The sequence below is a fragment of the Nematostella vectensis genome, chromosome 8 (assembly GCF_932526225.1).
Source record: "Nematostella vectensis chromosome 8, jaNemVect1.1, whole genome shotgun sequence".
In the NCBI taxonomy this organism is placed as follows: domain Eukaryota; kingdom Metazoa; phylum Cnidaria; class Anthozoa; order Actiniaria; family Edwardsiidae; genus Nematostella; species Nematostella vectensis.
Genome location: NC_064041.1, coordinates 11365761 through 11393536, shown reverse-complemented (window position 1 = coordinate 11393536; position 27776 = coordinate 11365761). Strand labels below are relative to the sequence as shown.

The 27776-nt window shown below is 39.2% G+C and overlaps 2 protein-coding genes across 6 annotated transcripts; one reads left to right on the top strand and one right to left on the bottom strand.

Annotated features, from left to right (window-relative positions):
* Window positions 1–1999: 1999 nt before the first annotated feature.
* Window positions 2000–7292, bottom strand: LOC5515349 (syntaxin-6). Its single transcript, XM_032385040.2, has 5 exons — window positions 7105–7292; window positions 4023–4461; window positions 3803–3909; window positions 3328–3422; window positions 2000–2724 (listed from the first exon to the last, which is right to left on the bottom strand). Exons 1-5 carry the CDS (start codon window positions 7137–7139, stop codon window positions 2648–2650), a joined length of 753 nt encoding a protein of 250 aa, XP_032240931.1. The 5' UTR covers window positions 7140–7292; the 3' UTR covers window positions 2000–2647.
* A 107-nt stretch (window positions 7293–7399) lies between these two features.
* On the top strand, window positions 7400–15962 carry LOC5515313 (probable cadmium-transporting ATPase). Of its 5 annotated transcripts, none has more exons than XM_048731363.1 (3): window positions 7400–7543; window positions 10059–10145; window positions 11683–15962. In XM_048731363.1, exon 3 carries the CDS (start codon window positions 11694–11696, stop codon window positions 15129–15131), a length of 3438 nt encoding a protein of 1145 aa, XP_048587320.1. In that variant the 5' UTR covers window positions 7400–7543; window positions 10059–10145; window positions 11683–11693; the 3' UTR covers window positions 15132–15962. The 5 variants fall into 5 exon arrangements, with proteins under 5 accessions (XP_048587320.1, XP_032240888.1, XP_048587321.1 ...); XM_032384997.2 differs by having other exon boundaries at window positions 10059–10187; XM_048731364.1 differs by lacking the exon at window positions 10059–10145 and having other exon boundaries at window positions 11686–15962.
* Window positions 15963–27776: the final 11814 nt, after the last annotated feature.

Genomic DNA, 27776 nt, shown 5'->3' with positions numbered 1-27776 from the left:
CAAGTCCTACAAAAAAGCACCCTCCGAAACAACGCAATCTGTCCACAAGAAAAACAAAGAGATCGCTACAAAACTGGATTTAGACGATAGAATGGACACCACAGCCAACAAGCAAGCCTTCATAACTCTCAAAGACCATAAGCCGAACTTCGCTAACAAACCTACCTGCAGACTCATCAACCCCACAAAACCCGAAATCGGAAAAATCAGCAAAAAGATCCTCGACCGTATCAATAGCGTAATTGCAAAGAAACGAAACTTCAACCAATGGAAAAGCACTAAAGCCGTCATTGACTGGTTCAAGGCTGCCGAAAACAAACACCAACTCAACTTCATCTGTTTTGACATTGTAGAATTCTACCCATCTATCAGCCAAGACCTACTATCAAGAGCACTCGACTTCGCCTCCAACTATGACGAAATCACCCCTGATGAAAAAGAGATCATAACCCACTCCAAGAGCTCCTTTCTGGTCCACAACCAAACACCCTGGCAGAAGAAAGGCAACACGATATTTGATGTTACGATGGGGAGCTTCGATGGCGCAGAAACCTGTGAACTTGTAGGCAACTTCCTTCTCTCCCAACTTCAGGACCTCAATATGAACGTAGGACTCTACCGCGACGACGGACTAGCCATCACCAACGCCACACCCAGAGCCACCGAAAACCTAAAAAAGGAACTATGCCGCATCTTCAACAACAACGGACTCCGAATCACCATTGAGGCAAACAAACAAGTTGTCAATTTCCTAGACGTCACCCTCGACCTAAAACGTAATGCACACCAGCCTTATACAAAGCCGAACTCCTCGCTACAATATGTCCACCGTGAGAGCAACCACCCGCCCTCCATCATCAAGAACATCCCTGCTGGTATCAACAGACGCCTATCTGCCCTATCTTCAGACCAAGCCTCCTTTGACCAGACCGCGCCACCTTACCAGAAAGCACTCGACGATAGCGGATACAACTACACGCTACGCTACGAACCCAACACCGTAACCAACCGTAAAACCCGCAAACGCAACAACATCCTATGGTACAACCCGCCCTTCAGCAAGAACACCAGCACCAACATCGGCCACAGATTCCTCACCCTGATAGACAAGCACTTCCCGAAAGACAACCACCTCCGTAAAATCTTCAACAGAAACACCATCAAAATCAGTTACAGCTGCATGAACAACACCAAACAGATCATCGACAACCACAACAAGCGCATCATCACCGCATCGTCGGCTACCGAGATCGCCAGCTCCGCCCCTACCACTACCAACAACAAGACATGCAACTGCCGACAGAAAGACACCTGCCCTTTAGACGGAAACTGCCTACAGACATCTGTTATCTACCAAGCTACCGTAACTCGAAAAGACAACAACACCTCGGAAACATACGTCGGGCTCACTGAAAACAGCTTCAAGACCAGGTACAGAAACCACACCGCATCATTCCGACACGCCAAACACAGAAACTCCACCGAACTCAGCAAACACGTCTGGACTCTCAAGGACAGCATGATTGAGTACTTTATTTCATGGCGCATTCTTTCTTCCCACTCCGCCTACAACAGTACCACTAAGCGTTGCAACCTCTGCCTCAAGGAAAAGCTGACGATCATCTGCCAACCCAAACTATCAACTCTAAATAAACGCAATGAACTCGTGTCCTCGTGCCGCCACAGAAACAAAGCCCTGCTACGAAACAATTAGAACTGTTAATCCCGTCACCGTTATATTTTCGCGCTATCAATTTTTCACACGTTCCGCACTGTTAGTTTTCGCCCCGCATATTTAATGTAACTCACTATTGTTCCTCTTACCGCCTTAGCTAAAACTATCAGTCTATTATTATGTAAATTTCAATGTTAATAGTATATATACGATGGTAGGAATATTCTCATTAAATCCCCTGATGAGTGGGCAACCACGAAACAGGCCTGTAGGGAAACCTATGTAGTTTGTATTTTTCTCAAACCAACACTATATATATATATATATATATATCCATCGCATATTTATTAACGATTTTGTTACGCACTTTCGTTATACATAGATATCTCCCATTCTGTATTTACAACACTGTCACTTAAACTGTTGAATCATTGTAAAATAAAACTTTCCTTTGATGCCTTTTCATCTGGTCATCATGGTCTGTTATAGTTCTTTGTATGCGATTTTTACATGTCCCCCCATCCCATCCCAAATATAAAATAAATTATGTTTTTTTTTTCTTATTATCAAGGTAAACCATCCTAAAAATAAGAATGAATATTAACAAACTCTACATGAGATTGCAAGACATTCAGACCCTTGGAAGCTATTGTGCACAAAACCCTCCCCCTCCCCTTCCAAAATATGACTCTAATGTCCGTCCTTCAACAATAAGTGTGTAGAAACTGAATCTTTACATTGAAGAATCAACTATAATTATACATCTGATTGTTGTAAATCTGTACTAAAATAATGGATTCTCATGGAGAAAATACTTCCTCACCCCCTTCCCCCAGAGCAAAATCTAACTAAGAATCAGCCTAGTCACTGGGTCAACAGAGAAGCACTTAGTTTCCCAGTCCTCATGGCAGAACTTCAAGCACAGTTAGCCCAGTATGAAGCCAGGGAATTAGCTGATTTAGAAAAACATCTTTAAAGAAATATAAAGAGGATAATAACAATAGCCATAAGAACTATCAGCCCAACTAGAACATAGCACTGGCGCTTATCTGAAAAAACAAAAACAGAAATAATTGATATAATTGAATGATGGTTAATCTGTTTAAAAGTATAAAGAGTGTACATGAAATTTGCAAAGGAGGTGAGAAACCACTCAATCCAATGTATGTAATCTTAAAGGGCCAAGAGAATGAGTGGAAGGTGGAAGTGCAGTCTACACACTTAAAAAGTACAAAGTGAAAGCATCAAGGATGTACTCAAGGCAAGAACTACCTGATACAATGAGGGGGTTGAAGAAATTAGGTCACAGCAATATCAGGTAAGGATGCTCTCAAGACAAGTACAGTACCATCTGATATAATGAGAATGAGGCCAAGGGAACATCTGATATAATGAGGGGGTATTGAGGAATGAGTTATAACAAAATATCAGTAAAGGATGCTCTCAAGGAAAGTACAGAACCATCTGATATAATGAGGGGGGTTGGAGGAATGAGGCCAAAAGGAACATCTCATATTATGAGGGGGGATCCACGAATGAGGTCAAAAGAAATATCAGTAAAGGATGCTCTCAAGACAAGTACAGTACCTTCTGATATAATGAGTGGGATGGAGAAATGAGTTCAAAGGAACTATTATGTCATGGTCACTTACCATCAGATAATCTCAACACTTTTTCTACTTTAAGCACAACTTGGTTGAGTTTAGAATCTGTCATCTCTAACTCGTGACCAAAATCATCCAACATTCTGAAATGGAATAATGGAATAATAATGCAGGTTACATTAAATATATGTCATAAAACCTTGCGGAGTTTATCAAACAAGAGTATGGCCTTAACAAAATACACTTTGCCTTGTGTTGCATTGATCAGCAAGAAATAAAACATGGACAACTTCAAGAAATAGACCAGAGTAGTACTCTTATTCATTGCTCAATAACAACTCTTGTGATTGGTCGTCCTTACACCTAGGGGGTAGGGGAAGGGTGCTTATTTGAGCAAGGTGCATATTTCATATTTTACACCTTAGTGATGGTAATTCAAAGCAGGGCTTATTGGAAGCTGGCCGCTAAAACAGCATTAATGGTAGGCTGCATGGCAAGCAGAGTACAAACAGCAAACACTTACACATTTTGCTCATCAACTTCATCTCCAATTTTTCTACCCATGGTTTTCAGAACCCCAACACTGTGTCCAACCATCTCTAGTTGTTCATCTTGTTGTTGCATCAATAACTGAAAAAGCGAGAAAACAAGATCATTTTTCCATCCTCCTCCTATCCCCAGGGCTACTTAGAGTTAAAGGGAAAAGTACTACGAGGTAGCTCACTTAAAAGAACAGCGCTTACCGACTGTTGTTGCTGCTGGTCGTCAATAAAAGTCTGATTTGATCTTTCAATTTCACGGTCCAGTCTCGAGTATTTATCCTGGGGTCTGTTATTTTTTCCTCCCATCAATGCATCCCTTGATGAATTTTCCACCTTGGTTTTTGCCACTGGGCTATTCATGTGATCCTTGATGGAGTTAATGCTGTCCCTAGTTTGTTTAACAAATGATTTTCTTGTGTTTAACTCTGCGGGATCCATATTAAATTTTCTTGGATTGGCTTCAACAATCCCAATTGTTTCATCTAAGTCCTCAAGGTCCCACTCGATACTGCGGATGTTATTTCTGAGTTCATTTGTTGTCCAGTTGTATTCATCTTTTCCCACTGTCCTGGGATCATTTAGTAGATCTTGCCACCGTGTGTAGAGGCCTTGTACATTGGTCACAGCCTTTTGCACTTCACTGTGGAGTAAAGCAAACATATTGTATGTTTTCTGTGATAATGTTGGGATATCTTTTTAAAGGGTGAAAAATAACAAAACCTGATCACTCATTATCTTTTCAGTAACTGCTTGGAGCCAAAAAAATATTTTAATTATTTTCTGAACCTAATACTTTTTTAAGGATCACATAATGCAATAATTTTTTTTTTATATGAAAAAAAGTACATTTTTTACAGTATGTTCTTATTGGTCAAGGCATTGTGGTATGATAGTGTAATTCGAAGCAATCTAAGGGTTGGTGGAAGATGTTATAAACTTTGTCAATTGGAATTCCAATGTGGGGGTCACAAATCAAATTCAAACTAATTGAAGTTAAGTTGAAAAGCATTCAATAGCATTTAATTGTTTACATTTTATTACTGCCCTCTAAAGGGTGACACAGTTGAACTGTTATCTCTAATGGAATTTGTAAACAAAACAAAAAAACACAAAAAACAACAATCATTGTATCATTTTTTCAAGTGAAGGTCAATACAAAATATACCTTGTCTCTCTAAGGTCAGGGGATATTTTGCATGAAGACAGGAAATATAAGAATTTTGAGTTGCCAGGTTAAAGTCCATGTAGGTCTAGCTTGTGAAAGAATGTTGTTTTATTTTTGTTTTGATTATTCGTAACTTGCATCATTTTTCAAAATACAACTTTCCCAGTAATATTTGATACTTTTAAAATTTTATTAAGCTGTTTTAGTTATAGGATGAATTGAAATGAATTGTGATTCAAGCTGATTTAATTCACAAACTGAGATGAATATCTCATTTGCACAAGGATTCATAGCATATGAAACCATGGGCTTTAAACATAAACCACAGGGTCACATCATCATTATACACTGCAGAGAGCACTATTGGAATCAATACAGAATTATAAATCAGTTACTTTCTCTGTTTTCAGAGATATGCTGGTGACATTATCTCATTTCAGCTTAATAATGACTCTATTTTCTAGTATCGGCAAAGCTTTAGACAGCCTTTCAAGTAAATCGGTATTTAGTTTCAAGCTATTCTAAAGGCTCCCAATGGCTTTCATCGCAAATGTCTCCAACTATTTTTACATATTCACAATAATGTGGTCACTCTGAATTTCTTTTTTATATAGTAGAATGGAAATAAGGATCAAGTTTCATAGATTTTTTTGTCTGCTTTTTTTAAGGCTGCTTTTGGTGTTCTCTCATGGTCAGGGACTGGCTTCCATTTCATGCAATGCCTATACTCAAATCCTAAATCAACATTGTAAAGCCCTTGAAACCATTCCAACTTTATTTAAACCATAGGAGTTGCGCTCCTACAGATAGCAGACAGAGACCACCAAGTTGCTTTCGAGTGATGTCTGAGAATTCCCTAATTTCCATTTAACTGTTTGAAAAAGTGATTTGGGGTGGTTTTATAGTTATGAATAGGGCGGTAACAGTAGAAGGAGAGGTCTTATTGATAATAAGATGTTATACAGAATGCATGTATAGGATGGAGGGCTCTAACTGTTCCGGTGGGAGGGCTTTCCACACAAAAAGCATAAAAACTCACACGCTTCTCCAGAAAAGTGTTAACCCTAAAGAGGTGTGGTGAACACCTATTTCATCCCCAGATATTGCAAAAGAAAAGTATATTCACAGAAAATTATAACCCTAAATCAGATATAACTAATGCACAAATAATGTTCTGTTAATAAATCAATCTTTTTCTAGTCCACAACCAAAGCAATATTAAATTTATGTCCAGTTATCATAAGGATGTGATGTTCCATTAGCATGAACATGAATAAGGCATAGCAAAAGTGGAATTTTTTTTAAAAACCCATAAGGGGTTAGTAGAATTTTTCTACCCTATTATGGACAGACCCCCCCCCCCCCCCCCTTCCCTTAGGGCAAATTTTACATCTGAAGAGACAAGCATTATGTAACTTTTCCCCATGATAAATGGCTCGAAAACTTCAAGGAACCGTTCTTTACCCAAAGGTCCATTTTGGCGCGGGTGGTCAAACCTAGGAAACTATGCTGAATGGTTTTATTCAGAATAAATGGTTCGACAAATAAAAAGGGCATTTTCTGGAGCATTTCCTCAATTCTTATAATACCAGCAGTCTGAATTTACACATGTTCGACTGGTTATGAGGGGAAGGATTTTAAATACCACAACCTGTTGGTCGGAATGGGCTTTATTTCTTTTGGTGGCAAGACATTTGTAAAGGTGTGAATTTGTTTTAAAAACGTCTATGCTGAACTCGTAGATGTTGTCAACACCACGATCGACACAAAAATTCTTTATTCTCGGCGCACGGCTCGGCCAGCTGAGCTATTGACTGAATAGTTGGGTCAACCAACAGCCAGGATTAAGCCCAAAATATTTGGTTTGTTGTCTAGGTTAGCACAATGACAGCTTTCTAGTTTCTTTACAAATTTCGTAAAGAGAGAAGTATTCTTAAACCTAGCATACCGATAATCATGGGCAAATTAAAAGAGACAAAATATAAAGTTCACTACATCTAACTGACAATCTTAAGGTCCTGGAATGTTACACCATATGATAAATTAAAAAAAAACGAAAAAATAGACGTGTTTGGTATAACTTAAACATCGCAAATTTAAAAGGAAAATTTCACTTACTCTCTCACGACGAAGAAAGGATCCTCTAGCGACATTTTTGCGTACGTTTGTCAACCTTCAGCTCAGGATAGATAAAACACAAGGTCAGACAAGGTTTAGAACTAAACAAGAAGATTTCACCGAGATATTTAGCGAGTGTTTGGACGCTCTCGAGTAAAATGTGTGTGACGTTCGACCAGCGAAAAAAAAAATATGTGACGTCATTGAATCTCGCGTCTTTCCGGTGATAGTTCCATATTTGGCTAAGATCTATCCATATTTGGGTATCATTGCCTTTTATGGGATCTTTTTTTTTTTTGGCCCGTCCATTTTGTGAGGTGATCATGTGTTCGATTCTTGTTACATAGTTGTTTATTGGGAAAGAACAAGTACGTCTAGTCATGGCGAGCGCCTGATACCTTTGCGCAAGACACTAATCAAGGAAATACGCAATCGTAAGGTAAGTTATTCAATAGTGCATTTTTGTTTATCTCACACTTTAAACAAATGGGCAATTTTTTGGCTTCTGTTTTTTTTCCTGTAAGTGCTGCTAAATGATTTCGAAATGATGATGGAACACTTGTGTGTTGCCATCTCTGTGGATGAGTGACCTTGGCTTATATTCTTCGTTGCAAAGCACCTCCCGGTCGAGTGTTAAGGCCTGATAAAAAATAATACTATATTAATTGCTTCAACTTTTGCTCAGTGCATGAATTAAGTCAGATGAACTTCTTGCAATTGTATCTCAGGTCCAGGCTCACAGCGACTCTGGTGCCGCGAGTTTACAGCCCCAGCCTCCAAATTCAAACGTGATCCACAAATTGACCGATCATTTCTAAATCAAGCCTCCAATGGCAAAATAAACCTCGCAAAATTATAGCACACATACCGGTCTATCCAGCTATGCCTTTTAAGCGGCTACTCAACCCCGTTTTGCCGTTTGGTTGGCGAGGATCTTTCTTTTGAATAAAAAAAAAAAAAGTTCTAGCGTCTTGTAAGCAACTAACAAGGTCTATAACAAGCTCATTTCGCTGTAATAAACCTTCTATACTCGCCATGAGCCTGGGCTTCCTGTGTTTTTTTAAGCTTATAACTGGATAAGTTATAAGCCGATAAGCTTTTGTGATACGGAAAGTTCCTATGGCGTTCACTTTTATTCTTTTGCACTCGACCTGGGGCAGTCACAAATGTCTGGGTTGAAAATAGAACGATCCAGATTTAATTTGTCTCATTAGAAAACTAGGGTCTGCTTTTTAAAATTTTTACAATTCTTATAATTGTGTGTATACCAGTAATAACACCCTTCAATAATACAATGAAACATTACAATGTACAAATTATTTTCCTACATTGTTATTCATCACTTATAAAGTGTCCTTTTCCCCAGATAACTGAATGCCATTAGACTTTTCTCAATCGATCAGTTGACTGCAATACAAAGTTTCCTTACAAATACGATGACACATTACTGTTATTCAAATTAAATTCCTAATTCACTATTCATAACTTATGGATAGGCTTTTTCCCAGAGAACTGAGTGGCTTAAGACATTCTCAGCGGCCAGTTGACAGCAATACAAACTTTACTCACAAATAAAATGACGTATTACTGTGTACAAATAAGATTCCTTATTTGCTGGGAAGCCTTTTTCTCTGAGAACTGAATGCTAATTAGACTTTTTTACAGTAGACTTCAATGCAAACTTTCCTGATAAAAAATTCACAAATTGGAAATGATAACCATAACTCAAGATAGAAGTAAGATTTTTTAATATAGGGTATTAATAACACAAAATTATCTTGCCGACCTAGGTTATTTTAAGATTATGTTCTGTAAATATTTTGATGATTTCTTTAACATCTGTCAGAAATCCATTTTTGATGTGAAAAAATGGAACTGAGGTTCAAAGTTCATTTCTAATGCCTGCTAAGTATATATTGGTTTTTAAACAAGATACTTTTGTGTTTTGCTCATCACCGTTTTGTTAAATTAAAAAAAACTTTAAGAGTCGAATGCCCAGGAATACCATACCAAATCCAACTAACAGCAAAATATCTACTATAATAATATTTACTATTAATACTTAGGATATAATGTTCATATAGGCTGCATGATGAATAAATATATCGTGACCTGTATTGCTCATAGGTATCAAATGAGAGAATGAATGTCTGTTTTTAATTATTTTCATTTTTATTTTTTGCCTTTCTGCTTCTTAGCATGTGTCAAATATTTCTAAATGGACACACACTATTACCAGCACCTAGTTATTCAAAACCTAAATACAATCCCTGACAAAACTGAAATACCAAAGAGCATACTTATTATACTTATTTACGGTCTGATTGTGTAATAGAGAATCGACTACAGACTGTTTACTGAAACAGTGATTCTGTTAGGTATCCATAATTAGCAACAGAAGCAGAACAGGTAACTACACCACACCACTCCCCCCCTGCCCTGCCTTAAAAATCATGTACATTATATAGTACTGCTATTCTGCATGCTTTTCTTCTCCCATGTTGGTTTTTCTTATTAGCGACTTTTAATTACCCAGCTATCAGAGCTCTTCTTCCTCTTTGTTTTTACCACAGCTGATGTGTGTTTTTGTGTTGTCCAAAAGGAACCAGAACTGCTTGAATAGCCAAAACCATGAATACAAATACAACACAGATAAACAAAGGAAAAAGCCTCTGTTAGCAAGACAAGTTTTGGTGCAGCTGTAATATCTGTCTGATATATCGCATGATAACCCCTCTCAAGTAGCAGATCCAGGAGTAGTTCCATTTAAGAAAAATGATATACTTGTTTTTAGGAGTTGACAATTCAGGACTGGATGACTTTGTGTAATTTCCAAGTAATTATAAAGTTGAGCCACCCTATTTAAATTCCTGGATCTGCTATTGCCCTCCCCCCCCCCCCCCTCCCACCTAACCGTGCCCTTGTTTACCAAAGAATACTTTACTAATCTGTAGGTCATAATCGCATTATCATGTGCCGCGAGTTCCACTGTGAGTGCTGCCCGGAGGATCTGCCTCAAATCAGCTGTGAATGCCTGGAATGTGAGCATGGGGAAGATACAGAAATTACCCGTAACTCTCAAAGTAATAAAATAATCTTACTAAAATAATAAATGTAAACACAATCAGGGGCTCAAGTAGGGCGATCAACTTTCCCACTGGTATTTAATAGGTATCAATGCATTTTCCTGAATCAGGACATTTTTAGATACACTGATTAGCTAATAAAATCACAGAGCAGACAAATCTCTAGATCTCACGAGGGTGAAAAATTTCACTTTTCAAGGGAACTATTATTTTAATAGAAAATAGGCAAATTGTTTTCCCCTTTGTCAGCCACAATTTTGGATAACTCAAGATTTGTCCGCTCCATACCTGTTTCCACTCCTGCATTCAGGTGGGAGTCATAAGATTTTTTACTTTTTTACCTTTTCCTGTTCTTCTGCATTGTTCACCAAATCTCCTGCATTTTAAGCGGCTATTGCTTCTGAAAAAATTATTCAGTAGAATATCAACATTTTGCCTATTTTCTATTAAAAAAATTATTCCCTTGCACAGTGCAATTTTTCACCCTCGTGAGATCTAGAGATTTGTCCATAAACTTTTACAATGATTTGTGGAGCAAAAAAAAATATTATCTATCAAACACTTGGAAATAATTGTTGCAAATAACACAGTTTGAACTAGTACTAATCAATGAACAACTTCTCTGCATATATTTTAGTTTCTTATTGAACAAGATAATGTGTTTTGTGGAAAAAATGGGAACAAACCTTGAAATGAAGCTGCTACACAAGGCAAAGAAGATGTTGACAAGCTGCTTACCTTAACCTTAACCCTACTACTATAAGGGAGCAGCGGGGGGCTGCTATGTCTTGGGGGTGGGTTGCGATTTTTTGAGCGTCAATTTGGGGGAGGGCCTCAAATTTTGATACAGGGTTTAGGGGAGAGCCTTATTTTTTTAACAGGTATTCTGATCAATTTCTTAGCCTCCTAAAAGTCTGTAATTTCAAAATTGGTGGTGTTTTAGGCCTGCTCCGTCGCCCCTTTATTGGCATGTCTAAGACAGTACCACACACACAATAATTTTAGCTTTTCTTTCTGAGGGCCTTAATTTTTGCTATCCTTTTTGGGAAAACGTCACCATTTTTGTGCTTTAGATTTGGGGAGAGTTGAAATTTTTGAACCAGAAAAAAATCAAACTTAGCAACCCCCCCCCCCCCCCCCTCTCGATAAATAATGACCCTTACCTAACCATCAGCCTAACCCTGACAACCGCTAATTTAACCTCAACGTACCCTAACCATAAGTGCATCTAGGGGAGAGGTTTTTCAACCACCCACTCCCCTTTTGAGAGAAAAAAATACTTTAGTTGTAATTCTGACACTAATCCAAGAAAATTAATCTCCCAAATCATTGCCTTATTGGAACACACAATAGTTGTCATGGGGGGTGAGGGTGGTGGTGGTGACAATACCCCCCCCCCCCCCCCCACCCTAAGTTTACTCTGTACAATTTATTATGTTCCTTTTATTTTGTGTGTTTGTTTTCATAAGTAACTGAACCTTTGTGATTCTAGAAGAAATAAAGATGAGCGCCAATGTGGGTGACAGACAAGATGCTGTGGCACATTGCGGTGACTCTAAAGATGTTGTGCCAAATGGCGGTTGCTGTAACTCTAAAGCCAAAAGTTTAAACAAGGAGGAGATAATTTGCAGAAGAGACAGCCTAGAATGGCCTGTACAGGAGAACGGCAAGCTTTGTTGCACTTCCAAGAAAGAAGAGAAAGATGATTGTGGTGACGCAAAAAAGCAGGCGACGACCTCTTGTAGGGAGAACAAGTCATCGGAAGGTAACGTTAAGATCCCTTGTTCGATGAATGATCAAAGAAAAGCGAAGTGTTGCAATTCTGGAGAACACCAGAGTTTGATTTCAGAAGATGAAAAACTCCCCTGCTTATCTGTTAAGAAGTCGTGTTTTAAGGAAGGTATTGCGTCTGTTCCCGCCAAAGAAACCGATCAAGTTACCACAACAGCGAAGGATGTCAGCGATTGTTGCTCGAATAAAAATTTAAAGAGTGTGTTAGCTGAAGGGAAATCATGCTCTTTACCCCCTAAAGAAACCGATCAAGTTACCACAACAGCGAAGGATGTCAGCGATTGTTGCTTGAATAAAAAGTTAAATAGTTTGTTAGCTGAAGGAAAATCATGCTCTATCCCCCCTAAAGAAACCGATCAAGTTACCACAACAGCAAAGGATGTCAGCGATTGTTGCTCGAATAAAACTTTAAAAAGCGTATTAGCTGAAGGAAAATCATGCGAGGAAGGAGGCGACAGAGACCCGTCTAAGTCTTGTTCTTCTTCCAAGAAAAGAGTAAAAGCGTGTTGCTCTGAAAAGGAAAATCTAGAAGTATCAGCTGGGAACGAGGCTTGTTGCTCCATTAAGAGAAAGGGCAAGGGGTATTGCTGCACAGAGAAGGGTGATAAAGAGGCTCTCTTAAATTCTTGTTGTGACTCAAAAGAAACAATCCAGGATTGCTGCTCATCAGAGGGGAAAAATGCGGAGCCATCGTGCTGCTCATCTGAGGAAGAATGTTGTGATGAGGTAATTGCTGACGAAACTCGTAAGCTGCTAATTAGTTCAAGCGTCCCGTCGCTAGGGATACCTAGCAACGCATCAGTTCTTGACGAAGACTCCCCCCAACAGACCGGGATAGCCACCACCAAATTACGAGTCCAAAACATCTGCTGCGCTATGGAGGCACAACTAGTGAAGGACGTCTTGGCCCCTATTGACGGAGTCATCAACGTGGCCGTGAATATGATTGGACGAGTGGCGCATGTCCGACATGACCTGGAAATAGTGTCCGTCCGGACACTCTTAGACAGTCTGAATAAGGTCCACCTTGGTGCAACTGTCATGGAAACAGGAAATCACCACGGGGTAGAAAAACACGTTATACCCCTTCGTATCAAGCTCCTCCTTGTTTATATCGCCATACAGACCGTGCTCTTCATCGTTGCAGTCGTGGGACTATTTTTGAAGACCAAGTGGTTCATGTGGGTGGCTATAGCGGAAATTCTGTTTGGCTCGATACCAATACTCAAGCGCGCATTCATCTCTATGAAAAACCTACGCGTTGATATAAATGTCCTGATGTTGATAGCTATAATTGGGACGGCCGCGTTGTCTGATTGGGTCGAGGGTGCAACCGTGGTCTATGTATTCGCATTGGCTGACGCCATCGAGGAGTATTCCTTGCATAAGGTCCAACGGACCATTTCCCGTCTGATGCTGAAGAGACCCCAAGTTGCGGTTCTGGTGGAAACGGGCGAGGTAGTCAATATCGACACCGTGGTGATAGGCACCCTCATCGCAGTCAGACCAGGTGACCTGATCCCACTTGATGGCATCGTGGTGAAAGGCCGGGCTTCGGTAGACGAGAGCTCTATCACCGGTGAATGCCTACCCGTTGAAAAGAAGGTGGACTCAAAGGTCTTCAGTGGAACGGTCGATCAGAACGGCTACCTCGAGATCAAGACAACGACGGACTCATCAAACTCGACGGTTTCCCGAGTGGCCGAAATGGTACAGGAGGCGCAGTCAAGTTCGACAAGAACTGAACAAATTATCAACCATTTCGCCAAGTATTACACACCCTTAGTAGTGGTAACGTCAGCCTTGGTCATAGCTATTCCTGCAATTTTAGGCGTGGCTGGAGTCGGCACTTACCAGCAGGACTTACACGAATGGGGTCACAAGGCCCTAGTCCTTCTCGTCGTTGCCTGCCCCTGCGCGCTTGTGATGACCTCCCCTATTGCTGTCGTTTGTAGCATCACTGCGGCTGCTCGGAGAGGCTCATTGATCAAGAAAGGCGAGCATCTCGAGACGCTGGCCAAGCTTGAGGTACTTGCCTTTGACAAAACGGGAACTCTGACCGAAGGAAAATTTCAGGTGACGGATATGGAAAGTGTCTATGGAGTGAATGAGCGCGAGGTGCTGCGTCTAGCTGCGGGGATCGAGAGCAAATCGAGCCACCCCATTGCCGCAGCCATCGTGAATGAATTCTCCGGCTGCGTCGGCTCTATGGTCAAGTCGAACGTGTTCAGTATCCCTGAAGTAAAGAAGTTCAAGCTGCACGAAGGCAAAGGTATCTCTGGGATCGTCGAAGGGAAGAAAGTGCTAGTAGGTAATCACTCGCTGGTGACGGACCAGTGTGGGGAGAAGCTGGGAAGTTCGATGACGGATAAGTACATCCAGTGGTCCAACGAGAGCAAGACCGTGGTATTCGTGAGCGTTAACTCAAAGGTGCAGCTCATGGTTGCACTGGCCGACTCCATCCGACCAAACACCATCGACGCCTTAGATTGGTTACGTCATCATGGGATCCAAACCTCTATGATAACCGGCGATAATGCGCGGACAGCCGCGGCCGTGAAGGAGAGCCTGGGCCTGGACGAATGCACAGCAGAAATGAAACCCAGCGACAAACTTGAGTGGATAAAGAACAGACAAGGGCTTAACAACGACGCCGAACTAACCCAGATCCGCTCCGAGAGTCCACATTTCTGTTGCGTACGTCGTCGGAACGTCGGCCGCGTCAGCGTTGGAATGGTCGGAGACGGTGTGAATGATGGGCCTGCCCTGGCCGCGGCGGATCTTGGGATAGCTATGGGCGCGGGTGGGACGGCACTTGCAGTCGAGGCTGCTGACGTCACTCTCATGAGTAATAATCTAGCCAAGATACCGGAGCTTGTGAGTCTCGGGAAATTCTGCCGTACAATCATCACTCAGAATATCGCTCTCTCAGTCGTCCTGAAGTTAGCGCTGATGGTTGTGGCATTATTGGGTCACGTGGATCTATGGATGGCTGTTCTAGGGGATGCCCTGGGCCTTATATTCGTGATTCTCAATGGGCTACGCCCTTTGATATGGAAGGCTCCAAAGGTTTTTACGGAGATGACTGGAGATGTTATCGGGCTCACGAAGACAACCAAGAAAGTGTATCTTTACGAGAGTATTGTGTAGATACACTGTACGTATACATTCCATCAACAATACACGGTACATACCTTCCATCCATACTCACTATACCTTCCATTTCTCCACAAGATGAATTAAACAAATTGCTAGCTGAGTAGCTAGGAGTACTCTTAACTTCCAAATAGTCGAATCCTAAACCTTTTACAAGTAATATCACCGCCTGTGTACTCCCTCAGCTACTCCTACCCTCTCCGGAGTAGTTTCCTTCATCACATACTTTCTTAATAACCTGTGTATACATACACCTATTTCACAAAAGGTTGTCAGTGCAAATTATTCGTAAAATAAAAGGTGTTAAATAAAGTCCAGTAATGTCAGTGCCAAGCACTGGTAACCTTTAATGGATAATTGTTTTGATTTATCCATATTCTTCAAAATGCATGGTTACTTTCGGTCGTAGAACTGCCATTTGCCAATCGCCATTTGCACTGACAACCTTTATTGAAGTTACATGTTAAACTGTCGGTTAGATGGTCTCCGGGCGGGGGACACCGCTCATGTCTGCGGATTCAGAGCATTCAAAAGTTTGACAAAAAAGACATGTATACAAGAACCAAGAAGAATTGAATAACTGATGATTAGGTGAATGAATTTTATTGATGGCAATTAGGGTAAGAATTAGGATACAATATATTTTTAACTTGTCAACTGTCAATATTTTTCTACTTTAAGCTAGTGGACTCGTCACCTTGTGACGATATAATCTCTTATTGTGTGTGGGTAAACGTATATTGGCAAGAGTTATTGATTGTAATTACGGCCGCATCTTGTTTTTAAATCAAACTTTACTTTAAATAAAATATACACTAGCTTTTATTTGTGTAACACAATCTTTCAAATAACTACTGCAGTGAGCTCAGGGTGGGATGGCACTTGCAGTCGAGGCTACCGACGTCACGCTCACTTGTTATAATCTAGTCAAGATCTTGCGTAAATGCTTCCACTGTCGCAACATAAAAATGTGACTGCAAGTAAAGCAAATGACTGGTCAAACTAATATGATTTTGAATTATCGTAGGTCACAAATCAAGAAAAAATATAATATAAAAAAATATATACCGTAATGATTCGAATAAGCGCCCTCTCGCCAATAAGCGCTCCCCTTCGACCTCGAAAATTTGAAATAAGCGCCCTCCCTAATAAGCGAAGGTGCGCTTATTCCCCCCTCCAATCAATTTGCTGATTATCTACCGACCAGAAAACCTGTTATAATAATATGGCACGAGATCACGATGACTTCTGTTGAAATCATCATCTTTCGTTCACGGTTCCGCCCGGCCGCCACCCTCGGCCTTAAGGATGTTAGATAATTCTGAGGGGTCTCCTGTTTCGGATCAGGGACTGAGTAAGAACCATTTCAATTGTGTTGCGTCAATTCCAAAGTCGCCACCAACTTGGCCCCCATGAGAAAGTTAACCATTCGACGCGCGCTCTACCGTGGCCACCAAGACAAAGTTTTAAAGTAAGCCAAAAAGCATACTACAATCGCAGATTGGCCTGCAAGGCTTATTTCCTCACCCTCGCCCCAGTACACCTCAGCCTTTGCGCGCCACAGGTCTCCCAATATTTGAAGATAGAACATTTCAGAATAACCCCGAATGAGAGCCGGCTACGTTCAGATTTTTACTGTGGTATTTCTTTCTTCCATGCTGGCTGCCTAGTGAAGTTGATGTCAATCACACTACGTTTCTCGCATCCTTTTATTGTCTTATTTCGCACAACCTTCACGGTAGCGCACGTCGCATTGTGAATTACAAACAATGGACAGTTTCTCACAGCCATCGTATAGGAACGGGGTTAAAAATATTTGCGAGGAAAAGATGATAAAGGAAAAGATGAAAAGGGAATATTTTACTAAGAGAAGTAAAATATTATTAGCACCTGAAGTGTTAATAATTGTTTAAATCGTTCGTTAAAAATGACAAAGTTTGGTTATTTAGAATAATATAAACAAATTCAAATACAGTCTGAATTAATTTTACCTACCAGGGACGGATCTAGCCTTTCGCTAAAGGGGGGGGGGGGGGGGGGGGGTTGGCTTAGTGACATAGGCGGAAGGGCTTATTTTTTTACATATGGCTTTCTGGCAGCCCAAGGGGGAGGGGGGGGGCTTAAACCCCCTAAACCCTCCCCCTAGATCCGCTCCTGTCCTCCGGCTTACTGCAGACAACTTTGATTTTGATTTTGGTTTGAGGGACTCCAATGGGAGGAGACCAATTTCGGTCTATTTTACTTTCATAATTAAAATTCTCTCTTATATTTGCTAAAATTTGAGAATAAATTGTGGATGTTTTTTTTTTTCGTTTTTACAGATAAAAAGAATAATATGGACGCTTGGAGAAGTAAAGGCAATCTTAATATCGTTTGCTGCGCTCACTAATATGGGATATGGAAACTCTAGAGTTCCATAATTCCTCGCTCTCTAGTACTATTCTCTTATTATCCTCCTACGAACACGCAAATGCTTTAGCCTACATAACAGCAAGACGAACTTATTTTCATAAGCGACTTGAAGGTATGCTGACAATTATCATTTCATATCACAGGGTTGCCACCCCGCCGAGCCATTATGCCCATGACAATTACAACAATGTATTACGGTACTCGATAGAGTGAAAAACACTCATTCTTAGTTAACGGGTACCAATGATGTCACACGTATATATAGCTCTACATTTTGTATTTAGGCGCAATTTCTTGAGAGATGTGTGATTTTGCGAAGAGTTTGGGTCTATGGGAGATTTTGTTTTAAGTTTTCTGTGTAAAAAGTTCGACATATTACAAAATATTGACCTCTGAACATGTAACGCTATACGAAAACCATATGTCACAAGAATAAAAAACAAAGTTTAAACCGAAAACTTGAGATGTTCTGCCTGTAGTTGCTGCCTAAATTGTGTCACAATTTGGAGATACATGTTTCAGGACTCACCTAAATTAAAGTTACGGTTGTCGTTGTTGGTTTGCTCAACACACTGGACCGTGATCCAAGTGTCACGTGGATTTGGGTCATTTACGTTACCAGGCACAAAAAATCGAAATATAATTTCTTGTATATCCGTACAGAAGCCCTGAAACATGTTTATAACAACTTTAAGGCTCAAAGACCCAACCCAATATTAAGAACTGTTCATAAAAATCAAAGTGTTCAAGAAATCATCACTTCATGCCAGCTAATTGGCAATAATTTTACTGCACTGTCACTTACGTTACTCAATCTAGGTCATAACTGCCAAGCTTTAAGACCTTAGGAGGTCTTGTTAGCAGTGTCACATTGCAGAGCGACCTTAGTAATATCTTAAAGAAAAATAATAATCTAATTTGGTTGAAACGTGAAGAGACAGTAGCTTGACAAATGCTAGTGTCACATTACGTTACCGTAACGTAAATGACAATAGAATTTACGTACTATCGTCTAATGGGGCGCACGTGCACACACACTAGCGAGATAAGGATAATTTGTATAGGATTAAATTGCCAAGATATCTAACGTTTTAGTTAAAGCCCAACAAGCTGTAATACAAGTCTTTCCTTCGATGACCTTCGCGGTAGAAGTATCAACTCTATCTTCACTTTTAAACTCAATTTGGTTTTCACTTCTCGAAAAGCAGAATTAAGGTAAAATACCACGCCTATGGTATTGTGTGAAGCTAAATGACTGATAAAGGCACTAATGCATACGCATTAGCTAATATCTAGAATAGTGAGGCTCAGCACATGCTTTTGCCAGTGGTAACGTAAATGACATTGAAAGTAACGTAATTGACAAAGTATTATGGATGAGGCACGCTAGTTAACAATTGGTGTGCTACTTAAAAAAGGATCAAATGACCACTATTTAGAATTAAAAAAGCTTTCAGAATGAGTTTTCTGTAATTTTGTGAAAATTGCTGTATCTTATGATCATTGTTTTATTCGAAGCATTCAAAATGGGAAAATCAAGAGCAGAGTTTCAACGCGCCTACAAAGAACGAAAAAAGGGAAAGATTCAAATTGGCAACAAAATGAGTCAATCCGAGTGCAAAAATACTACACACCAGCATCCAAACACCGGCGTTTGAAAAGCAACCTCCAAGCTGGGCATGTTGTAATTCAAATGGACTTTGCCGAGAATTACAACTGCCAGTCTTGCGAGGAAGTGCAAAGTGCTCACTGGAATGGCCCCACTATGGTCTCCCTACATCCAGTAGTGGTATATTACAAGGCAGAAGGCAAAGACGACCTCGAGCACAAGAGCTTTGCCTTTGTTTCGGAAGAGCTCTCGCATAATGCAGCTGCCGTGTATGCCATCTTGGGGAGACTGAATCAAGACCTGAAGGATCTTGTCCCTGACCTGGCCATTGTACACTATTGGACGGATAGTCCCACATCACAATACAGAAACAAGACAATCTTCGCCATAGTCGCCCGAACCACAAGGAAGAGTTCGGAGTCCCAGCAAGATGGAACTATTTTGAAGCGGGGCACGGAAAAGGTCCCTGTGATGGTGTCGGGGGAGCTGCCAAGCGGATGGCTGACGAGGCGGTGCGGTCAGGCAAAGTCGTTATTGACGATGCACACAGCTTCTTTGTTTGGGCCACCGAATATCAAAGTAGTGTGACCTACATTTACTACTCAACAGATGACTTCAAAATGGCATCAGCAAGGCTGGACAAGTACAATGGCACACAGACTGTCCCTGGCACAATGTCAATGCATGCCATATGCGCAGTGGACAGACACACCGTTCTCACTCGTGTCACCTTGTGTTACTGTCCCGACTGCCTTTCCAGCCCAAAGGATAGCCATTGTGCATGGAAAGCCGCCATGCTCACTCCACCCAGTGCGTTGAGTCTACGCAATGAACTCGCTCTAAAGGTTGACGACTTTGTCGCTGCCGCTTACGAAGGGGACTGGTATGTTGGCAAAGTACAGCAGATCGACCAGGAGGACGGCGAAGCTCTCGTGACTTTTATGTCACGTAGTGGCACTACCCTTCAATCTTTCAGCTTCACATGGCCTGCCCGCGAAGATGTTATTTGGATCAAGAGGGACATGATCTTATGTGTCATCGAGCCGCCCACCCGAAGTAGTAAAACGGAAACTGGAGCTCGTTGAGGCACGCTTCCGCCTACCTTAGTGTCATTTACGTTACCGTTTTTTATAGAGGTTTTAGAAAAACGATGGATCAAATCGAAGCACCAAATATCAAATTAAAATCACCTGTAAGTAGAACCAAGTATTTTCATATATATATATATTTACAGTTAAGCGCTTGAAAGCATTTAAACGATTCTTTTTGTTTGGATGTGAAAACTGTCATTTACGTTACTAGTAGCAAAAGTTTAAGAAATTATGAATATGACCAAGTTATTGTTCAGAACCTTTAATGATAACTAAAAGGCGAAAATTTGACCAAAATTTTACAAGTTAAGAGTTGCATCGTGTATCCTACTGAGAAGGTCATATACGTTACTTTACATGTCATTTACGTTATCAAATCAGAATCAACTTTATTGCGTTTAATATTTTGATATTGATGGTAGTAATTGAATGTAGTTGTATATTTCAAGACGTTCTAATTTTGTATTGAGAAAAACTTAAAGGAAGAACAATTTAATAATTTTGAAAACATAGATTCAACTCTTAAATCAAACAAAATTTGTGACAATATAAAGACGAGTCTACGGTGTTCTATGATGTTTATATTCAACAAAATTCATCTACTGCCACAAAAATAATAAAAAAGGCTTATTTTACTGGTTAAACGGTCTTGTATTTGTGTGTTTTTGAGAAATGGACATGGAAAAGTCTCCTTTTCAGCTTGATTACCGAGGCATATATAAATTTGTGTAGCTTTTTTGCCTTTAAAGATATTGATGGGTCGTTTTGGGAGCTTGAATGACAAATAATTCTCCAAAATGTTGATTGCTTATCAAACTAGTGTAACAAGTTTTATTTTCCAACTTTTTTTTGGGCCATTGGTACCCGTTTACTAAGAATGAGTGAAAAATGTGCGGTCTCTGCTACCTAAAACTTCAAATAAGGTCTTCGCGAACTCGAAATCTCGAAGTGAACTAATATATATTTAAGTGACATTGACTTGTGGCTGAAATATGAGTTGTTTTCATTTTCCTTGCCGTTATTATTTTCTCGTGAAGTTATTCCACCTCATTTCCATTCGAATTAAAACTATTGTACTCACAAAAACAATTGTTTTATTCATTCCATAGCTATATCACGTATTGAGGAGCCTTTATGTTTTCAATGCTCTCTGGCGTTTTGAAGAAACATTGAGGTTTTTTATGCTTGATTTAGAAACTCTGTGGAAATGGTCTTTGCTAAAAGTTACACTCGTCGCCAATCTTCTCAAAGAACCCGGCGAGTAGAGCCAATTTCGCTAAACTCTCGTCTGGGTTTTGAGCCAAAGTATGCCGCAGTCGGTCTCGCGTTTGTGCTCACTGGATTCATTTTAACACTGTTCCTTGGCTTCCATGCAGTCTACAAGCTTGTTGATGCTATAGGCTTTCTAAAAACTAACTGTACTATTCTTTCGTGGGACATTGATTCTACAAAGCCGTGTTTTTGTGCAGGCGGAAAAAAAACTTGTGAATCGAGCTACCCCTGTGTTCATTATTTCGTGGAGTTTACACTGGAAGGAAATTCTTCAAAGATACCTTCGAAATTATCCAATACTGTGTTTGATTTGGATTCAGAGGTAAGCTTCATTTCAGCACAAAGAATTTGTATTATAAGTCCCGGTAACTGGAACTAGGATAACTCGAATAAATCGAACAAGATTTAAGGTCCCCTAAATACTAATTTAATACTGCGAATCGGGGAGACGATTAGCCTGGCTTCAAAAACAATTTTTTTTATTTTACATTCTAGTGTACCTACGGCCCAATATGTAAGCGAAACTCTTCACTCAACGCCGAAGCTGTGACGTCATTTATATCAAAGACCGGTAACTATGGAGACAACATTACGTGCTTCTACAATCCCAGAAAGCATTCGGAGGTATTGATTAACAATTATAGTCATTCAATGGGTATATTTCACGCTACGTTCTGGCCGATGCTCATACTTCTTTTGGGTTTTTTTCTGTTATGTATATCGACCCGACGTTTATGCTGCACGTGTCGACGCCAAGTCGAACCAAGGCCGCTCTTCCTTTGAACGGAGCGGGAGGCTTGAATTGAGTGACGTCACATCACAGCAGCCGTTATCTTTTTTTAGTATTCTCGTAGGTAATTCATTTCTTTTGTTGTCATAATTATCTTACAAGTTGCAATTAAGATAATGTACCGTCTGTCTAGCTGATGTGCAATGACTCTTTTGAGCTATCACTGTCCAGTAAATGCAATGCCTTTGGGCTTTACTATTCAATAATGTGCAATGCTCTTCGGTGTCTATCAACTATTTGCTTGTTGACGTGCAATGACTCTTTGAGCTATTACTATCCAGTAATTGCAGTGCCTTGGGATTTTACTGTTTTTTTAGTGATGTCAATGCTCTTCAGTGTCTATCAGCTATTTGTTCGTGTTGAGGCTGTTTATGTAGTGTCTCTGTCAAGCACTATTTTGTATAGTGTGTACTGCTATACGAGAGAACTGCACCCTGTCTGTCAGTCTGAGTAATGTGCACTTGTTTGTGTACTGGTTTATGTTTCCAACACATATAGTTCCTGTATTATTATTTAAGTTCCTCTGACCAATCCGTGATTTTAACATAGTAGTCCTCTTTTTTATCATATTCTCATTCACTTCTTCTCCATATTCATAATAAGGTTAACTTATAACTTAAGACAAAGCTAATCTCATAATATATACTCAGAATTTCATAACGTATATGTGTTTATTTGTCTTTTCTTAAAATAATAATTTACTTTATTTGTTTCCAATTATTTCCATTAACTTATTGTCTATTGACAATCTCTTCTTTTCTAATAACTCCCTTTTTTTTTAGCTCTTCTTTGATTTGGGGTTCTTGTTTGTTTATATGTTGTTTTTTTTATATCAAAGCTTTTAATAAGTTGGCTTTTTCTTTTTCCTTCATTTCTCTTTTCCTCTATCTTTCTTCTTCTTCATTATCGGCATCTTCTAAGATTCTTCTTAGAACGCTTTCCTATGAAGTGAATATGGGTGATTTTATTATTTGAGTTATTTTTTTTTATTATTAATAATTTATGATTAGGGAGACCGTTTTTTTAATATATAGTTAATTTAATTCTTAATTATAGAAGCGTAAGCGAGCTCGGTTTCTGCATTGATGCTTGTTATAAAAAAATATTCACAGAGATGAACACATAAAAAAATGATGCGTCCTTGGCGAAGGCGGATAGACTGTGAAATGGTACAGAGTGCGCTCTAACCCGGAGGCGGAAGTTTCTATGGCGAGTGCGCGCGCAAACTTATATGGAATATGCCTACTGGAATGGCCTATTGCCAACCAAAATATTGTAGAAGAGACTTCTTTAAAATTCGTCGCTAGAAGCGACTATGCGTGATCCTCTGTACCATTTCACAGTCTATCCGCCTTCGCCAAGTACGCACCATTTTTTATGTGTTCACCTCCGTGAAATATTTTTTATAACAAACAGTAATGCAGAAACCGAGCTTGCTTACGCTTCCATAATCGATTTTTCTAGAGAATTTAGCGGTTTCTTTAAAGTTGACAAACATAGTATGATATAATTAACTTGATAAGTAAGAAATAAGGGTATTTTTAGACTATACTGTTGACTTTATCTTGCGACTTTAGCCGTAAAGTCGCAGTCCATTAAAAACGCTATTCATGAGTAAAAAGGGACAGATTTTGTCTTTAAAACTCTCGTTTTAAACTAAGTGCTTGCTAAAAGTACTTCCCACCCATTCGTGTGTCGGGTTATTATTTTATTATATCTTTAGTGAAAAACTTCAAAGATTAAAAAAATGAAGAAAAAGTTTAATCTATCTTTTCGTTCTGAACGAGTAACTTCTATTTTCTTTTTTTTTTCAGCTTTTTTTCGTAATTTTTCTTCTTCTATAGGCATAATGTCTTTTTATAATTAATTTAAAACGAACCTCTATGCCAGCCCACGCACACAAAAAAAAAACATGAAATCAATGGGGCGCGCGTATATTGTGAAATCCCAATGTCATTTTTTTTTTTTGCGAGCAGGAAAACTGGATATTTACCTTGTTAAAAGCCTCCCAGTTATTGCAATTGCGAAATACGAAAATGAAAACAAAATAGCTTGCAAAATCTTGAATTATAGTCAAAATTTGCGAGTCACATAAAAAGGAAAGACAAAGATAAAGATTCAAGAAAAAAACAATCCTTGTTCCTTGCTCGGGATAAAACGGAAGCGATATAAATATTACTATGATAACATAACAGAAGCTAAATCTTACTTTCATGGTAATAAAACAAAACACTTTTAGATGTACTGTCAAAAAAACTTGAACAAAATGTCGACATGACCATCTGCGGGGCTAGCTGATGTCAAACTTGATATACAGGATTGTGTAAACCGGAGGAAGGACAAGTGACAAATCAAGACAAATTTAGAAAACCCACCACATATCACCCACACAAGACAGCGCGGACAGCTGTTAAATCAATAAAATTTGAGAACCGTCTCATTCTAGCGTGGTTCAAATTTGCTTTTCAAGGATACAAAAGTCATGTTAATTATTTTCTATATTCATTCATTAGAACTTGTTCGAGTGAAAGCTAGAAAAAATAAACACAAACTTGCTGTTAAGGATAGAAAACAAAAGGATATAATTGTACTTGTGAAAGTTCGTAGATTTCCAAGTGTGACTTTTCATGCATTTTCAATTTACAGGAAATGGATGATTGCTTTTGTAAAGGACTGCTTATTAAATTGCTAATCTAAAACTGGACTTATATCGTTGGGAGTTGTACTTAGAGAAATCCTTTCCTGGCACCATTTTTCTTTCCTTGTATCCGACCTCTTTTTATTTTCTCGAGATTTTCTATCCATGTAAAAAATATTGGTGATATTTTTTCACGTTATCTATATTGAGGCTCGTGAGAAGATTTTCTCGAGTGATAAACCAAGGATAACAATCGATTCTAGAAAGAATACCTTTATTGAAAATAGCTATCAGTTTATTGTCTTGCCAAAAGCTCTAAATTTTAAATGAACAGAATCTCAGTATAAATCAGAATTAGAATTTACAGCTTCTGGTTTTGACATTAGTTTTACAATCCGATAAAAATACATACAATCTGTAAATATTTTTGTCAAATAAATGTTTAATTAAACTTTGTTGTTTGATGGTGTTTTATAGTTTGTTCCCGTCTTTTCATAGGTTCTTTTGCCTAAACTAAAAATATATTATCGTCCATCTTTTCGTATTCTTGATTTCCCTTGCTGCCTATCAGATACGCCGACTTCGCCGTCAAGACAGCAGTTATCCATTCATTTCTTTCGTCCTCATTTGGGCATTTCAGCAAGAACGAGTCCCTATTGCCCGCAAGAAGTCGAATACCAAATGCCTTCTGCCGAAAACCCGCAAAATCTTCAATCATCAGAGAAACAACATCGAAAATCTTGACAATTTTCTTCGTGCACAAACTTTCGCCTTTCTTCTTTAGAAACCAAAGGTTGTCTTCACTTAGGACCAAGTATCTCTTTTTCCAGCGACCACAATAATGTAAAGTGGGTATTTTCGCATCCCTCATTTTCCACATGTAACCCTCTTTAATAGAGCCATGTCGCTCAAAGTACGCTTCTACTCTTGCCTGACGAATCATAGTTCGCTTAAAGCTAAATGGAATTGCCATGCGCCCTCCGAGTTTCGACAATATCCCAGCGAACTTCATCCTTTACTTCCCTTGAAGTGAAACAAAAAAAATTTCTCTCAGATTTTTCGCGCGTTTAACACTGTCCGCGAGGACGCGAGACCAGTCTCTTAGCACATCCTTTCCTGTCACGAACTGAACACTGACTCGAATTCTAGTCAAAATGACTAAATTTTTAAGTAGACGCTAGCTGTATTTCGCAAACTGTGAATAGAAAATATGTCACTGACGTTTCCCCTTTTGTATAATCGCCCACGCACAGTGATCGCATGATGTTATTACGCATGACAAACAAGTCATCACCGCTGACCATGTGGTCAAAGAACAATCAGAACATAGATGTAATCAGTATTTTTTAGACTAGTGACTTTTTATTAAAAAAAATGGCTTTCCATAAAGGCACCCCCTGCTAAAATATAAATGAAATCACGGAGAGTGTGCCTAAATTTCTTCTTTTCTGAGGCTTTCTAACCGGTTGTGTCAGTTTCCTCCCGAACGTAAGTGCCATCTCTGACGTCAGCTAATAACGTTTTGGACCGACCGATAAGTAAAGTGCTTTAAGTGAAAAAGCTTAAATTCTCTCTTCCCTATCTCATATTTCAAATCTATGATAACAGGATATTTAACACCGCTGCGTTTCTAGGGGATTACTAGCTGTTTTAAAGAAAAGTGCCTTTAGTAAAAAAGCAAATTGCCCTCTTTCTATATTTTAATAAACCACTGAATGTATTTTTTTTCAACATCAGGAAACCGCTATTTAAGTTGTTCTCCAAAATAGTTCTCGTCAATGATAACTAAATCGGAATAAAAGGTAAAATTCCGAGAAGGAACAGAATGAAATTTGTCGGTAAGGTACAACGCATAGAGTACATAAAAGACTCGAATCTCGTCAAAATTGAATTTCATTGCTCCCTTTGGCATCTATGCAAATACTTCGAATCTTAGGGTTTTTTCACATATCTCCGCTCAATAAGGAGAATTACCTCTTTAAATTAAACTATTGCAATTAAACTATCTGAAAACGTGGCTTTAATTTATATTTCAATACATATGATGATGCCTGGCCTATAAACTCACCTCTAAGCTAAGGACAAGACATTTGGCAAAGATATGTGGTGATGGCTCCTCTTACAGCACTAAATTGCCGTACCTACACAAGCAATGGTGATTCGGACAAATAAAACTCACAATGAACACCCGTTATGGACATTTTTCTCATTCCTGTTTTGAGCAAAAAAAATCTAATAAAAACTAATAAAATTACTAAACATAGCGCCCCCCTGCATCGCCAAATAGACTACGGTGATTATGGTGAATTCCCTTGAAGCGTTGGTTTGAGGATCTCGAACACAGTAAAAAAAATAAATAAATAAACTAGAAAAAGTAACTCGAACAATTGGCTTTCAGATTTGCTCAATGATATGCGATCTGTTATAAATAAATTCTGTGTTAATCTTACAATAAAAGACGGAACTGGATTTGGTGGTTTTCACAATGTTGAAAGCACATACAAAATGTGTATCGAAGCTGTTTTAACAGTGGTGGATAATTGTACTGAAGTTTCGAAAGCGATCAATTTAATAGCCTCTGCTCAATCGATCCTTCCCCGACCCCTCCCTCGTTTTTTATTTTTGCTCAAAATCAAAGATGGCGGCTCCGAATCGCTCGAGGCTGGTTACGTTGCAATTATTCTTTTTCACAAAATCCACCAAAAAGTAGCTCTCTAGCGCTAAAATGGGAAATGTTTGCGTCATTACAGTTTGTGAACGAACATTCACCCCCTCTTTTTATTTCATAATTTCACTTCTATATCCTAAACAGTAAATAGACAAATTA